The sequence below is a fragment of the Corvus hawaiiensis genome, chromosome 8 (assembly GCF_020740725.1).
Source record: "Corvus hawaiiensis isolate bCorHaw1 chromosome 8, bCorHaw1.pri.cur, whole genome shotgun sequence".
NCBI lineage: Eukaryota > Metazoa > Chordata > Aves > Passeriformes > Corvidae > Corvus > Corvus hawaiiensis.
The window spans coordinates 5,697,977-5,715,074 of NC_063220.1; the positions used below are offsets into that span (position 1 = coordinate 5,697,977).

The window sequence follows — 17,098 nt, forward strand, 5'->3', positions numbered from 1 at the left end:
GAACACATCTTGTATCCTCCTGACAGATTTGTGCTCAGACAAAGTTCTAGAACAGCCTGAGCTCAGTTTCACTCCAAAAAACACATGGGAGTATCTCTGTGCTGAGTGGGAAATCTGCACTATCAGCAAAGAGGAACACAGGCAGCCTTCCTCACTCCCAAACCCTCCACCATCTTTCCCAGTTCACCCACACAATCCCAGTTTTGTCTTCACCCTGGGACTCTTCTAGAGCTGCACTGTCTCACACTTCATCTACTTCTTGCTTAGTAATTAGCTTTAAACTCATATTTCCACCATGATAGCAAGCATAGTCCCGGAAGGGACGTCCGGTTCGGTTCAAACCGAACCCGCGACAAAATGGTGGAGAATGCGGGCTATTGATGAGAACTGTGAGATAATGATTAATTAGGAGGAATACTGGGCAAAGCAAGTATTAAGTCATAAGTTAAGTAGCACGATAGTGAGAAACTTATATTGTAATTGTATTGAACTATCTAGGGGTGGAATATGGTAGAAGTTGAGTGTAATTTTGATAATAATTCTTAAATGTGTCTTCACAGAGGTGAGGGGTGGAGAATGTCATAGGTTAGCAAGCATAGTCCCGGAAGGGACGTCCTTGCTAAGGGGTGCTTACAGTTTCCTCTGGGAACTGAAAGAACCTATCAGCTGGCCAGTTTGAATATGGACAATTCTCTAAGCCACTTAAAGTTGTGACCACCTCTGTGATCCACACTTAAGAATAGGCAAACTCCCCCTCCAAGCTCTCTCTCATTTCCGGCACTGGCACAGGTGGCTGCGGGCCCCATGTGGGGGCCAGCGGGCCCGGCCAGGCCCTGCTTGGGCCAGGCCGGGCCACGGCCATCCTGGAGCCATGGACCTGTTCCAGCCGTGGAACCCCCCCCACTGCCTTGCTGTGGGCAGCCGGAGCGGCTCGGCTCTCCCCCCTCTCCACTTCGACAAGAAAAATTCAACATTCCAGCTGCAAAGCTGCAAGGCCGAGGTGAGATTAACCCTTTTATTGCTGTGAAGAGCTGAAAACCCTAGGGAAGAGAGAGAGGAGATGCTTAAAGCTGAAATTCTGTTGTGAAGCTATGATATATCAGAGTATCCCGCTGTAATTTCATGAAGATCTGGGGGGTAGAGTGTTCAACTCGTAAGCAAAAGCACCTGTGCTGAGATAGGCAGATGCTGATGCAGCTGTAATTTCATGAGAAGTTTGGGCAGGGAGAGATGGACCAGATGAGGACTTTTGCTCCAAATGGGAAAGGAGAAAACCTCAGTTCCTAGAGATGCTCCCAGAGATAGTCCTAATGATGAAGATGATGAAGACCCTTTGCTCCCAGAGAAGGAGAAGGGCCTCTGTTTTTGTTTCTGAACGGCTCAACCTTAAAACTGTACCCCAAAAAACTTCAAGAGTGGACCCTCGAAAGCAGTTGCGGGAAAAGCTGCAAGTCGGGGGAAGGGACTCACATGCGAGCAGAGAGACTCCTCTTCCTAAATGGACTGAACAATATTTGGAAGTGGGCGGCTGTCTCGTTGTGATAATGTTTTCATAGCATGAGCAAGAAGAGACTTCTCTTTCTAAATGGACTGAACAAGGTTATTATGGCAGTGGTAAACAGACTGAACATCTTAAGGGTTGTCTTTTTACATTGTCAGTGGGAGAAGGGAGGAAGGTGGGGGGAGGAGAGTTCTGAAGGTGGTAATTTTTTTTTTTTCCCCTCTTTTAGGTCTGTTAATAAACTTCTTTATATTCTTTCAAGTTTGGTGCCTGCTTTGCATTTCTCCTAATTCTTATCTCACAGCAGATAAACAGTAATGAGTATTTTGGACCAAACCACTACAATATCTAAAAGCCAGCCAGAGGTATCAAGCAGCAAACAAAGCCAGGCACAGGAGGAATTTAAAGAACCAAATCAGTGGAAGTTAACCGTGGCTACTATAAGCCTAGTAATCTAGAAGACCTTCTATGTCTTTCTAAAACACTGATTTCCTGCTGTGACAAGGTATTAGCAAGAAAACCTCACTTGCTATCCAGAGCCTTCCTCTAGGAGTTTACAAGAGATTAAAAAATGAGGAAACAAGGTTTTGTTTTAATTAGAGGAATAAGGAAACAACACTTTAGACCTGCCTGTAAAAGGACATAAGAAAACTGGTGTTATAACGGGACTGTACAGACAAGTGAGTCTTACACAGCTGCTCTATTGTGGGTTCCTCTGACAGAGGCAGCACCAGACAATCCAAGACTTCTACAGGAATCCTACTACGCCAGCAGTAGAGACACAATGAGAAAAGGCTCTAAACTTTAAGTACAGACAAGCTTTGGAAAAGATGAGAGTGCATTTGGAAGCAAATGCATATTCCACCTTCAGAGTTTAAAGGCAGCAAATATGGATCCACCAGCTGGGCAGCACTGGCTCTTGAGATAAGTGTGATTATCAAGCTACTAATGGTAAAGGCTGACTGCTTTAAGAAAATTTTCCATGGGGAAGGCAGAGCATAGGGGGAAAAAAAAGATACCTATTTAGCAACATATAAGGAGACAAACATGTTTTTTTCAATGTCCAAGAAAACCTAGATCCAAAGAAGTCTTATGGGAGAAATGCCTACAGGCTGTGACCAATTGCAGAATCACACTGACTTCCTTTTGGTGACAGCATCACAAAATTTGTTTTTCTCACACTATTTCTAGAGGACGTTTTACAGGAAAGTTTATGTGACAGCACAGAAGCAAGCCAGTTGTTCTGACTAAATAAAATATATCTGGTTCCGACCTTCTGATTAGAACTTTGTTGTTGGTTAGAGTTCGATTTCCTGTGTGACAACCCCAGCTCAGAGCCAACACCCAACCATGCTGAATAAATACCACTACAGTAAATACCAACATGAACCTCTTGCTCCTGTGGAGTGCACTCTGGAAACAGGAAATGGATGAACTAAACAAATTAAATTTAATTATCATTCTCTCATGAACCCCCAAAGATGGGCTTTCATGCTGAGTGCACTCCTATTTACTCTGTATAGGAAGAAGCTGTCTCCAACTTTTGTGTAACACTAAAATTGTTCAAGACTGTTCCCTTGCAGCCATTTGGTCTGTCTGGTAAATCTGGCAGCAGCAATCTCCAGTCACTATCTTGTATCCTTGAGAATTATAACCACTCTATATTTAAAATCATTACATAAGTAAAGATTCAGAGACCCAAGTAAGTTAACTGCAAGCCTGTAGGTTAGTATTTAACTGTAACATATTTTACCGAATTTAAGAGGCAGCCTAAGATGGTAGACAGTGATAATGTTACAGAAGGTATCCACATCCTCTTAAAGTCATAAAAAGAAAATAACCATACAAAACAAAACTGAAAATCCTCAGTTAAAAGTTTTCAGATAGCATACATGAGACCTGGCCACATTTCTGACTGTTGAATGCTGAAAGAACTCATGACAAGTTTGATTCTTTTTTCTCTTTTAAGGAATCTATCAAAAAACATTAACCACCACAAGGCTCTATCAAAGGAAACACTGAACTTTCCTTACACATTCAGACAATGTTTTGAGATATAATGTGAAATACAATTTATCAATAGTTACTCTTATTTCCCTATTCAAACTTATCTTCCTATAAATGTCATACTAGTCCTCTTTTGAACCTCAGCGAGCCAGGAATAAAGACTTATCAGCTTTAAACTGCAACACAATGATGTTGAAACAGACTTCTTACAGTATTGTGCTGATGATAAAAGAGCAGTGTCAAAACAGTCATTGTTCCTCATAACAGAAAGTCAGAAGCTGTGTCCAAAAAGAATCACTACGAGCAGTGAGATGAGTCCCACAGAAGATCTTTCCTGACTTGAGGCATTCTCTGCTGTCCTCAGTGTGTTTAAATTTGATAGAACTGCCAGTGTTTGACAGGCCTTAACACTCTGATGTATACACTTGCTCACTAAGTTTCCATCCTGAAGTACAAAATTGCTCATTCCTTGCCTTATCCTACTAAATAAATTCAAGCTACTGAAACAAATATTGGGGTTTTTTGCTGATTCCTGTCAGAGATTAATGATCACTGCAATGCATTTACCATTCACAGCGATGGTATCAGCATTCAATTGCAGCACAACAGAACTTCTGCCCCAAATTCAGAACAAAACCAGCTTTGATGTGATTGACTTCCACCACCACCCTCAGCGCTCACCAGCAGCGATGCAGAGCCGTGCAACACCAGATAAAGTCTCTTTAATTCTTTGTGTTTACAGCAAACATAACCCTGATAAAGGTGATACAAAAGCAACTTGGAAGAGCATCAAAACCCAAAACTGCTTTCTGGCTCTTTCTGCTGTCTACCCACCAGCTGAGTTGATCCAAGGTCAGGCACAAAGTCTGATAAGAAAATAAACCGCTGCTTTGGGATAAACCACTTGCTCAACACAGAATGGCTGGAGGCAAGCCTGAAGAGTTTGGGGAGGCAGGCTGGCAGCTTCCTTTGGAAAAGGCAGGAAGAAAAAAGATTAAATTTTTTATCATTTGAATCCAGCCCATACTACTGAGCTGCTGCCTGGTTCAATCCATTGAGCAGCTGTAACTATTTCGCTTCCAATCTTGCTATAGGTCAGAGGGCATAGATGCACCCCTTATCTCCCTCTTTCTTGGCCTTTGGGAATGAACCTCAGCTAGAAAGTGTTTATATCGACAGTGTAGTCGACATAAAAACATACACACCATCACTGAATTCCCCTCAGGTTACACCTAAGTGTATAAGCACAGACATTAATGGGTCATTTCTCATAAAGTCTTCCTGGAGTCTGACAGAGCACTAATTCTCAATCATTTTCACCATTCGACACAAGCCATAGATATCCATTTACAAGAAATAAAAGCAGGATAACTCACTATATATATAGCCAAAACAAATCCCTCAGCTCTGCTAATGTAAATTTTAACACCAGAAGTGTTAATTTTCAGGAAGAAGCTTCAATACTATTTTTAAATAGATTTCGGGTGTTTTTTTCTTTAAACCGTGTCTGCTCTAGATCAAAAACAACTGTAAGACTTTATTATTAGCATTACTTGACCTTTATGATGTCCTGTGGCTTTTCAAAAGAAAGTCTGCTTCCAAGTCCCAGCTCATCTTTGAATAGTGTTCTGGAATTTTAGCCAGGATTAAGAGATTACAAATTAACTAGGAAGTCTTAAGAGTATAAAGTTGAACTTCTTTCTCTTGGAGGAAATAAATTACTACTTATGCAAATAAAACTTAGGCTAATTGAGCTTTCCTTTCAACACAGATTTCCAAAACTGTATTCAAGCTACTTGCAGGAAGATGGAGCATTAAGACATTTAGTACTACAAGCTCTTAATTGTCATGAACTGTTAACTTTATTTACTTGCATATTCCCCTCCAAACTTTGAACAAATTATCCCTTCAGCTAATCACCTGACTAAATATAATTTGTCATTTATACAGCTTGTGCTGTCTGTAGGTGTTATAGTCCCAAGAGCCCTCCATCACTTAGAGATGAAATGCTTTGCTTTGGAAGAGAAATGGGATCACCACTGCTCCCCAGTCTGGCCCTGCTGTAAGGAGCCCACAGAAGGGTGACACTAGGAGGATTAAAAGAAAAAATCCCCCCTAATTCTCTCATTCCTGCTGCACCTCACAGCCTCCTTAGAGCACCCGTTTATCCTCCCCTCATGGAAAGCATGTTTTCCAAACAGGAATTCAGTGCAAGGTTTACAGTGCCTGAGTCAGGAGCCCGGCACACTGCAGAGCACACACCGCCCCAGCTGAGCTCAGAAAAATGAAACAGTTTATTTCTTTTATTGGGACACTTCTCTCCAATATCTCAGCATTAGACTGGATGAACACAAACAGGTCAAGCACAATTTAGTGACAGATTTAAAGCAGTGGGGATGGGAGCATACAATACACATTTGTACTGCTGCTGCCAAGGCAGGATGCAAGTCCCAGAGAAAGCACCTAAAAAAGAATTCCTACTACTCATCTTGATAAAGAAATACTTCTTTGTATTCTGGTGCAGTCAGAAAATCCCTTGAGTCACCAGGCATTGCTTGGGAAACTGGAAAACATACGGGAAATGTTCAGTTGTCTGGAGAGTATCCAATGTTACATGGAATTACACAAGGAACTCCTGTACTAGAAGTGGAAACAAACTGCTGTTACCAGTGTTTGCTCCAAACAGAATCTGACCCTGTGCATCAGTGGCCTCCAAACTTTCTTATCAAGTACCACACCAAGAAAAAATAAATTAGGACGTGTCCCAAATACGTATATTTATTTATAAGTCCAGTAGAACATGTAACTCATTTACATTGCATACATTATAAAACACACAAAAGATTAGATGTTTTTAATGGGTGAATAAACACTATTTTAAAACACTGTTTATTTTTATTAACGGTACAAAATATTTTCTTCCAGCACCCCCAATGGACTGCCTTGAGCACCCACAAGGTGGTCTTTAGAGAGGTGGCTAAATATATGCAACAAGTAGTAATGTGCATTTCTACCACTTGAACTAAGAATCAGCTCCTCACATCCCTTCCACAAACCTGTAAATACCATTCAGAAAACCACCCAGCAGGGACTCTTAAAATGCAAATCAGTGCCAAGCCACTGGAGCTCAGAGGGTTGGTTCTTCGCTTGGTTGGTTTGGCTTTTTTTTTTACTTTAGAGCTTCCCTTTATTGTTCACATTGCTGAACTCTGTTAGCAAACTCATTTTCTCAGAAGTGATACAGAAAAGGAAAAAATATCTTTTATCCTTCCAAAAGCAACAACACTGCACTAATTAATATTATTCCACACCAACACACATTCATTCCCATTTTTAGCTGGTATTTCAACAAAGCTCAAGTTGTTTGAGGATATACCCTTAAAGCTAAGAAAGCAGTAGGTTGTCTGCATTTTTTTTTTAATCCTATTTACTCTTCAAGAAGGAAACTATCAATCAGGCAGGAGAAAGATTTTATTCAAACCTACTTACAAAACTGTCAGCTTAAACACTATGTTCACTCATTCTGAAGATTCTCTATTAAAGGTCTGCTCAGCTACAGCTATACTGAAAGAAGAAAGCAAGAAAGCTATTCTATCCTCAAAAAATTACAATATAAACAATAACTGAGCAGAAGAATTTCCCAATTATGGAAATTAGTTTGTTTTACTAATCACTGAGCTGACTTATGCTAATGCTTCTTAAGAGCCATGAGAGAATTACAGTGTGAGCCAAGTCTAAGCAAGGTAAAGCTTTCCCTCACTGTCACCTGTTCTTCTGACTCCATAATTAACTTTTCTCTCTAATTGTCCAACTAATCAGGCTCAAAGCACAAAAAGAGTTATGGATTGGAAACAACCACTTCTAACACTAAATAAGGGAGTTATACTCAAAAACTTGGCACATGTTTCAGGAACAGACAGGAGTTCACACCACACACCCCCCATATATTCCCCCCTTTATTATTTTTTTTAACTGTTGGGAACAATTTGACTACTCAGACAACAAGCAGCAACATATTTTTTAAATGTTACTGGAAGACATGCAAATACAGGGAAAAACTTAACCATCACACACCCATATGTGCAAAAGTTGCTGTTTTTCCTTAACTGAGAAGCAGACAAGGAAAAAAACTGAAAGATAACAATTAATGACAGACCAGCATAATTGCCATTCACATTTTGCAATTACCTCTTGGGCAAGGTCATTTACTTTTAAATTTGGCTCAGAATTCTGTTTTCCAGTTCAAAGCATGTTCAAGGGCCTTGTTTTCAGTTTTTCAGAGACTCAGCAAACACTGCTCCAGGGCTCTATTCAACTAAGATTTCTCCCTTAAAAGGAAAACCTCAGTGTTCCAAGTGGTATTTCATTCATTTGGGTTCAGCTTTTCAGGCAAAAAGTCCTCTCCCAGTTTTTATTGGGGAAGATATTTGGAACAAGAAAATAGATTAAGAATTAATATCCCTGTTTACTAAAGCCAAACTTTAATAAAAAACAGTCTTTGCACTATTTCCAAATTCTTCCTCTAGAAATACAACCAAAAATTTCTCCTCCTCTTGATACTCCATTCCTACCACTTGATTTTCTATCCCATTCCAATCTGCAACAGTTGTTTTGAAAGAACACAAGCAGCATATCAAACAAGTGGCTGCCTTTTCCTGCAGTTCAAAGTTTAAAACTTAAAATCACTAAAGTTTTAATGTTTCCTTGCATATACAGCTGAAATATTACCCACACCATTAAACTGTGAAACAACCTAACAAGAAGAACAGCATTCTCAGATGAAAAAACCACAAGCCCTTGGTACAGATGCAGACCTTTCTTAATTGAAATCAGTGTCTTCTGTTCTAATTATTTTAGTTGCAGTTAGTCTGCAATTTCCTATTCAATATTTAGTTAATACTAACTCATGAGATCAAAGATGAGTCACCTCTGCCAGCAAAATACAAGCCACAGAAATCCACTTGAATTAGATTCATTTTAATTCCAGGGGGAAGGCAAAAAAAAAAAAAAAAAATTAACCAGCCACACCAGAATATCAAGATATCAAGCATTAGGAGCTTTCCATGTGTTTAAAACCTCAGGTCATTCCAGCACGAGCAGGCTTTCCAAGACATCTACACATCTGAGTTGGGACAAGTTTGGCATTTTCAGAACTTTTCATAGAAGGAAAAGGAGACAAAAAAAAAAAGAGACAGGAACACCCTTGTCATATTCAACTCATCACCTGCTAAGACTCAACAGGAAAGTAAACACTTCACCTCAAAGTTTATTTAATTCTCACCAGGCCAGGCTGTAACACACTGTCAACCCACTTAAGTCTCAGTTTTGGGTTTACCATGCTCTATAAAAAGAATCATGGATGGAATTACAAAAAGTAAAAAATAATTTCCCTCTGAGAAATATATATGAAGATCTTGTCTCAGAGTCAGAAGCTACAACAGTGACTAATGTATGCAATATTTAACCAGACGAAGGATATAGAGCAGCCCAGCCCACTCCCCTGGTCCCCTCCGTTACCTTTCACAAGAAGGAAAAAGCAGCAACAGGGACCCAACTGCTGAGGATTTTTTCAGCCTACGTTCTCGCTGGGCTGCAGCTAATGCAGATCAGTTCTGACATCTGGTTTGTCACATACGCCACAAGTACGTGGTGCTGACAACCAAGAAAGAGTAGGGAAAAGAGGGAACAGAATGAGCAAGCAAGGGTGAGAAACAGTGCAGTACCCATTGCAGCTAAAAAGGCGTCAAAAAACAGCTTGAGGTTCCTTATGAAGTAACTTGAAATACGGAGAGAATATTTCTAAAGCTACAGCCTCCTGTGGAATTCATTTCCCAGAATAGACAGGCAGTTTCCAAGACATACTACTGAAACTCAGGAAGGCAATTTTGTATGAAATAATTCAGTAGCATGACTTCACACTCAGGCTGTCACCCCTCAGAGCCATGTCTAGAACTACTCTGTAGACTTAAACTTAGCAATACGTGCTTTGGTGGCAGTGGCATCACTCCTTACACCATTCATTAGCTCAAGGCCTTCATTGAGCACTTCCAGACTTCCCACAAAGAAACTTCCTCCTCCAGTCTACAGACACGAAGAACAGCTCAGGAATTCTGACAAGTCATTTCTACACAACTCCTGCAATGCCTTTGAGGAGTAAGGCGAGCACACAGCTGGAATATTAGACAGCCTTATAATTTGTGATTCAGACATGATTTCACGCTATCAGACTAAGACACTTAACCTGAAATCTGTCCCCTGCTCCTCTGAAAATACTGTTTGGTAACATGTCCCTCACTAAAAGTATTTAAAATGCATTGCTTCAGTTGCTGACTCACAACCATTTTCAACAGATAAAAATGAAAACTGTAACAATAAATTCCTAAAGTGTTTGAAACAAACAAATGCTCATTTGCCTCTAGTTTACAGCTCCAGAGGTAAGATACAGCTTAACCTATCTCACTCTTACTGGTGGAGGCAATGGAGTCTTTGAGCATGACACCCCCAAAAACTGTGTTAGATTAATTCCAATCTGTGTATCCTTCAAAATCTGGTAGGTTTTTTTTATAGAGTGCTGGGAATCAGCATAACTACAAGAAATAGTTTTAGTAGCAACTGTTCCCAATCTTATTTGACATTACTGCCTGGAATATGATCAAGGCCAGCACAATGATAATAGAAGCTTTCACACCATAACAGTCTCAATCCTTTTTGTGCTGCTAAAAAAACAGTGAGAAGAATTTTGTGTCTTCAATGCTTTTTATCCTTTACACACACACATATAAAGATGTATACATATGCAGATATAAATACATAATTTATCCAAACATCATCAATAAAACGATGTTTGTAATCTGTATAAAACTACCAGTCAGGAGAAGCCACACAGAGCATAAACAGAGTAATCCCAGAGTGAAATCCTGACCAAGACCTGATGTAAGGCATTTAAGGCATGATTGAACAGCACATGTTTTTTCACTACACTGAAAAAAGTACACTCTAGACAGCCAAATTCTTTAAAAAAAGAAAAAAAAAAATCTATGATGCCAAAGTGATTCATGGATTTCCTGCAGGTGACTCATTAGTGCTTTCACTTTAGAGAATAAAAAAACCCCAGCAACATCTTGTAAACACAGGCTGACAACCTTCAAATGAGGGCCAACCTCAGACTTTGCTTACGGCAAATATTTATCAAGATTATTTGCCTTTTTTTTTTAATTCAAGCTGTTAATCTGCATGATCCAAAGAGGTCAGAAATACAGCTTTCAACATTAGCAAATTCCTGAACATGCCTTTACAGTTGAGGAAGGAGAGTATTTTAAAGCTTAGCATCAGCTCTTTAGATTCAGACCTACCATCTCAAGCAATGATTTGCAAAGTTTATCAGTATTATCTATTTCAACCCATGAACATGCAAAGATTAATTCAAAGCAGCCCCTGTGAGACAGAATAAAACCAAAGCCTCCAAAACCAAGCAGAGACAATAGTTAGATCACAGCCTTTTGACAGATTATTAAACATGTCAATGAACACAAGTTATGACTTTGGTTTTTTTTAACATGGCAGTGACTCATCACACAGAAATCCATCTACTCATTTCCGGGCAGTAGCCTCGATAATAAATGGTCAAATGTAATAAAATTGCAAACTTGAGGATATGCAGTTTTGTCTTAATACAAGAAAGAGCTATTGATCCAAGAAACACTTCCTGTGAGAGAACTGTTTCTTTCTTGGGCTTACTTTCAACCCTAAGGATTTCAGTACTAAGGCACTTCATTGCACAGCCCTGGAGTCCACTGTCAAGAAGATGATCCACAGACAGGGCTGGAAAAACAAAGCTGCAAACACGTGGAAATGGGAAAGCATTGCTACCAATTGAGAGTTTCAAGCAGACCAAGGGACTTCAATATCACATTACCTTCCGTTAATCTGCAGGTCACACACAATAGGGATCACATGTAAACTGCCTGAAAATGCAGAGGCAGCCTAAGGACAAAATGCTGCTGGAACAGCAGGCAGACAAACTGCTGGGCACTGGCAAAGCCTCCAGGAAGTAAAGGGACATCAAGATAAAATAAAACACAGCAATGGCTGCATGAAAGCAAGGGATTGATGCTTTCAAAAGTTAAAGTTATCAAACACCAGCCTCCAGAACTACAGTTCACTACTTAGTGTTTTAATTACTGTGGGTCAAGTAAGAGCTTTTATGCCCACGCAGATGGCTGTAACCATCACAAACCTAAACCTGAGGGGTTTTCCCCCCCGTGAAAGCACACATTTCAATGACTAGCAGTACTGTCTGATAGCTTAACATCAATTATTTTCTAAGATCTCTTGCAAATCAAAGTATTGCTGGATTAGCGAAGTTGATGGACAACAGTTAGTCATGCTAACTTGAGACAGATTGCAACTTTATCTGAGACGCAAACAAATTGCGCTGAGAAGACACAACTCTAGGATGAAAATATAACAAGAAAGCGCTGTGCAAAAAACAGTTCTTTGGAAAAACACAGATAACAACAGTATTCAATGTTTATGTTTAAAGATTGTCCAGCCTTTCACAGAAGCTCATAAAGCCTACCGTACTCACATAGCCAACCTGGCCATATACATGTTTAGCCACCTTTTTTGGCCTAACACAGATCCCAGTTTTAGAAAGCTGTAAGTAACATCTGTGCAGCCTGCCACATGTTTGGTGAAATACCCAGCTATTTGGAATTTCTTTCATATATAAGCAGGGTCAGCATGGTCCGTTGCATCAAAGCTATGCATCAGAAACACAAAGAATGAAAAAACTCACAGAATGCTTTGGCTTGGAAGGGACTTTAAAGATCATCGTGTTACAACCCCCTGCCATGGGAGCCAATATTACACAAAGCAAGATAATTTCCACGGGTGGCATTTTATTTTATAGACACCTTTACTGACTAACCTCCTAGGTAGGATAAGATAATTACCATTGTTTCAAAATTCCCTTTTACACAACTCATCTCAATTTCTGTTTGCCTTCCCTTCAGTCTTACCTCAATACACAGTGGAGCTCTGTGTAATTGTCGCTTACACAGCCTGTAATCACCGAAAAATTTAGAAGCACTTTAGAAGCCACAGAATCACAGAACGTCAAAAGCTTGGAATGGACCTTAAAGCTCACCCAGTCCCTACCCGGCGTAGCCACCTGTTCAATTCCTCCTGGAAGAGGCGACCACGGGACACATCTGCCCGAAGACGCAGTGCCCATGCACCGGGAGCATTCCTTATGTAAGGCTGACACCGGCCCCACACGGACCTTCGCACCCCGCGATGCTCCCCGGGGACGCCCAGGTGCCTCTCGACACCGGCACCGATTCGGGTCACGCCGGGCGTGGAGCCCCGGGCGGGGACAGCGCTGCTTCATCGTGCGGGAAACAAACCCGCGGAGAGAGAAAGCAACGCGCCAGCCGGGACCCCGGGACACGCGTGACCTCCCGCGGCCCGGGGGGAGCCGGGGCTGGTCCTGCGAGCTGCGGGGCGATGGGCAGCGCTACCGAACCTCCGCGGTGCCGCCGGGGACACGGCGCCCCGGCCCCGCCGCCCCCCCGCCCGCCCCGGCGCTCGGGTGGGTCCCAGCCCGCCCTTCCCGGCGCAGGCAGCGGGCGCGGCCGCGGGGGTCTCACCGGCTCGCAGCTGCAGGCTGCCGTCCCTCCGGCTGCACCACAGCGCCCGCTCCCCGCTCTGCAGGATGTAGTGGTCCTTGGCTTGGAACAGCTCCATCCTCGCACGCCGGGAGCCGCCGGGAGCCGCCGGGAGAGAGGGTCGGAGGGACAGAGGGAGGAAGGGGCGCTCCCGCCGCTCCCGCCGCCGCGCGCGGCCCCGGGGCGGAAGGGGGAATGGCCGGCACGGGGCGCGCGCTCCCGAGCAGGCGCGCGCGCGGGGGCGCGCGCGCGGGCGCTGCCCCGGAGCGCGAGCGGGAGGAGCGGGCGCGAGCCCGGGTTCCGCTCCCGCCGCCGCACGTGACAGCGGCCGGCCCCGCCCCCCGCGCTCTTAAAGGGACGGCGCAGCGGGGCGGGGCCTGAGGGGCGGGGCCTGAGGGGCGGGGTCTGTGTGGGACGGGGCTGCGGGGGTGGGGCTGCGCTCCTGACCTGCCCGACGGACCGTGGAGGTCCCTCAGCGCCTTCCCCTCAGCCCGGCTCCCCTTGGATCTGCTTCCATCAGCCCCTTCCCCTCAGCCCCGGCTCCCCTTGGATCTGCTTCCATCAGCCCCTTCCCCTCAGCCCCGGCTCCCCTTGGATCTGCTTCCATCAGCCCCTTCCCCTCAGCCCCGGGTCCCTCAGCGCCTTCCCCTCAGCCCGGCTCCCCTTAGATCGGCTCCCATCCACCCGTCTCCTCTCATCCCCCTCATTAGTGATGCTACAAAACACGTGAATAAAGGACTTTAAGAAATGAGAAGTCTCTTTATTAAATGTGAACATTCAAGACCCAGGCAAGAGCTTGATTTTGGAAGGCACTGAGCAGCCAGTCTAGAAAAGCATTTAAGTGCAGGCATGACTTTAGATGTATAGTTTAAATAATTGAACATTAACATCTTTTAAGATGAGCATGTGCTTCAGAACTTTTCTGCTTTAGGACTAGGAACTGAACTTCTCAATGGGTCAAAACATTATTTTTGCTCCTATGTCTTTAGTCTGCACTATCATTCACTAAATATTTATCACTTACAATATCATTTCTATTCTGCTTGCGTTTCCCAAGTAGTTCAGTGTTGTAGCACAATGCATAGGGTTGCCATTAAAATGTTTGCAGGGATTTCAAGGACAGACTTTTGTTTTGCCCTTTTTCACGCTTTGATCAGAGCTTTTTTTTTCCCCCGTGGGTAGTTTTCTGTTTGCATTCAGTGTGTTTTCCATAGATTCACAGCTGGGTGCTGTTTTTATGAGCCTGTCAGACTTTAGTTAGCACAAGGGGAAAAACTGGAAGATTAATTTTGCATTTTTGCAATTCATTGTCACTAGCTAATGGTAAGGAAATGCGTGGGCTGACAATTAGTCATGCGCTCTCCCAGTATTACCTGATTGCCAGCAGCTTGATTTCAAGTTTAAATGTTGATTAACAGAAAGGGATGTGATTTACGAACACTCCACACTTGGAAGTACAATTGGCTGGATAGATTAGACAAATACACCACTCTTCCTGAGGTGAAAGGTACCAGACCTGGAAATGACACTCTAAACAGTGTGAGGAACTTTATTCCTAGGTGTTGCTCATTAAGAAGTCATGGAACAATTTTTTTGTTTGTTTGGCTTCAATGCTCCTGGCAGCTTCCAGAGAAACATTAGAAAAATCTTGGGTCATCTTTTTTGATGCCAAAGTAACTACAGAAGCCTTTCATGTTACCCTTCATACTCCTTCTCAGTTTTTAGTCCAGCTGTGCTTTGTCATTTCTATTTTCATCCCTGTGTGTCCAAGGCAATGCCTCTGTATTCCTCCTTGGCATTCCCTACCCACTTGCACCTTCCATGTGCTTCTGGTTCACTTTGGAGCTTAGGGAGGTTCTCTTAGTGAGGTTACTTTCCTCACTATGATGATAACCTCACTCTTAGTGAGGCTACTTTCCTCAATATGTTTTTGAGAAGGCTTTTTTTGTGTGTGTGCTTTTTAGAGAGGGTCTGTTATGCATTAAACAGAGACTGAAGAGTCTGCTTTGAGAAGCAACCTCCTCAGAATAAGAGTAACACAAGAGGGTCTCCTGACAGGCAATATAGTGGATAAAAGAGATTTGTTTGGTACTAGAACATTTTCTGAAGTGCCTGTAAATGTACTACTGAAAAATAGTTTTATGTTGTGTTTTATAACAGAAAAATATAAAACTACTGGCATGAACATTAGCTTTTTGGCAAGAAAATGAAAACTCTCAAAAACCAGAGAAAGCAGTTCTGCAAAAGAATTTTTGCCTGAATTTATTTTCAGCTTTCTTTTCAGTGAAGTAACTTTTCGTGGCAGCTATAGTTATCTCTAAAGGAAGAGGAACTCTGGTATTCCCTCCTTCCCCATGAAAATCTCTTACTTGCAATGGGAATATTTCCATTTCAGTGAGCACTAGGAAAAGAACAACCTTTTCCCTTCGAAGCAATGTGTACGTGGTTAATATCTGCAATATACTCTATGGCCGATGGACAATGTATTGATTTCCCTCTGCTGCACTTGCTGTTAAGAGCAAATCAATGGGACCACTTTCAAAAATAAATGAGAATGTTTTGACTGTCTACAATTCTTTTATTCTAGAATTGCAAATTGCAGTTTGCAGACTACCAAGCTACTGCACATAAAAAGATTCCTTGCTGTGTTGTTGGGCTGCCTTCCTCAGTTAAAATACTATTTATACTATACCATGGACACAATTCATAATTTCTCCACAGTAAACAGCAGGCTGTTCTTCATGGCCATTGTAATAAAATTTGCATCTCATTTAAAACAGATTGTTCTTGCTTTTCCTCAGTCTGAAAAAGTTAATGGTTTTATTACCCTTTGGAAGAAGTTATCTCCCTTTCTTTACATCTAATTTAGGCCGGGGGTTTTTTAAACAGAACAATAGCTCACATTACAAAAAGAAGAATTCTGCCTTTAAAAGGATGAAAAGTAAGATTTCAGGATCACTGGAATTTAATATGTCTTTTAGAAAAAAAAGGGTTTTTTAAAGGGGGGGTTTTTTCTGCCATTTGGCCAATTTGAATCAATTTTGCAAGTAGCTTTCTTGGAAGTTGCTTTAATTTCCCTAGGGGGTTGTTTGTTTTTTTTTTTATTATAGTGTTATAAAACCAAAAAACATAATCATCTTTGTAGTTTTACTGGTGTTCACTGAATCTAGCTTTAAATCCTCCAGGTTTATCAGTAGATTAGACAGTAAAATAGCAAAAATAGCCAAATATATGTATTCCATTTTTGCATAACTAACTTTATGTGCTGTGAATACTGTGGAGGCCAAGCATCAGATGACACCTGAAGAGCAGCAATAGTTGCCAAGTGCTGAAGTGTTACACAGCTCGTTTTGTCACTTTTCCCTGGTTTTGGCTGCCCTAGGAAAAGGAAATGTATTAGATATTCAGTGCAAAAATCTGTCAGTCATATGTGATGGAAATAAATGCAGGAAAAGTGTGGGGGGTTGAATCACTTTCCTCTTGCTCCCTGTTCTCCTGGCACTCATTATTTTATACAATATTTATGAATTATTATGCATTGTTTGCATTCATGTCATGCCCAGGAGCTCCAGTTCTGAATAAGGACCCCCACTGTGCGAGGTGCTGTGCAGAGCCAGCAATGTCTGTTCAGATTCCAGGGATTTAGAACCATTACAAAAGGCAAAGCCAGTGACAGAATGAGATGTTTAGGGGATGAACATAAGAAAATGAGGCATTTGTCATCAGCTTCAAAGCCAGTGGTCGCAGCATTCCAGGATTTCAGCGTTACTGAGTTGTGATGGAAAACATACTTTAGTACTCCATTCAGTTAATAAAGTTTTAACACAAAATATTTGTATATAATTCTCTCTCTATATATATACATATCACTCTCTCTATATGTTTATATATCACTCTAGTAGACTCCACTCTACATATTGTG

The 17,098-nt window shown here is 41.9% G+C and overlaps 1 protein-coding gene across 3 annotated transcripts in view; it reads right to left on the reverse strand.

Moving 5' to 3' along the window:
• Positions 1 to 13,367, reverse strand: part of INPP5F (inositol polyphosphate-5-phosphatase F) — a 41,145-nt gene extending 27,778 nt beyond the window's left edge. For 2 of the 3 annotated variants that reach the window (XM_048311096.1, XM_048311095.1), the window contains exon 1: positions 13,159 to 13,364. In XM_048311096.1, coding sequence (XP_048167053.1) covers positions 13,159 to 13,255 — 97 coding nt within the window. In that variant the 5' untranslated portion in view covers positions 13,256 to 13,364. Of the gene's footprint in view, positions 1 to 13,158 lie in introns of all 3 variants that reach the window. The other variant, XM_048311097.1, reaches the window with a different exon arrangement.
• Between the last annotated feature and the right edge of the window lie 3,731 nt (positions 13,368 to 17,098).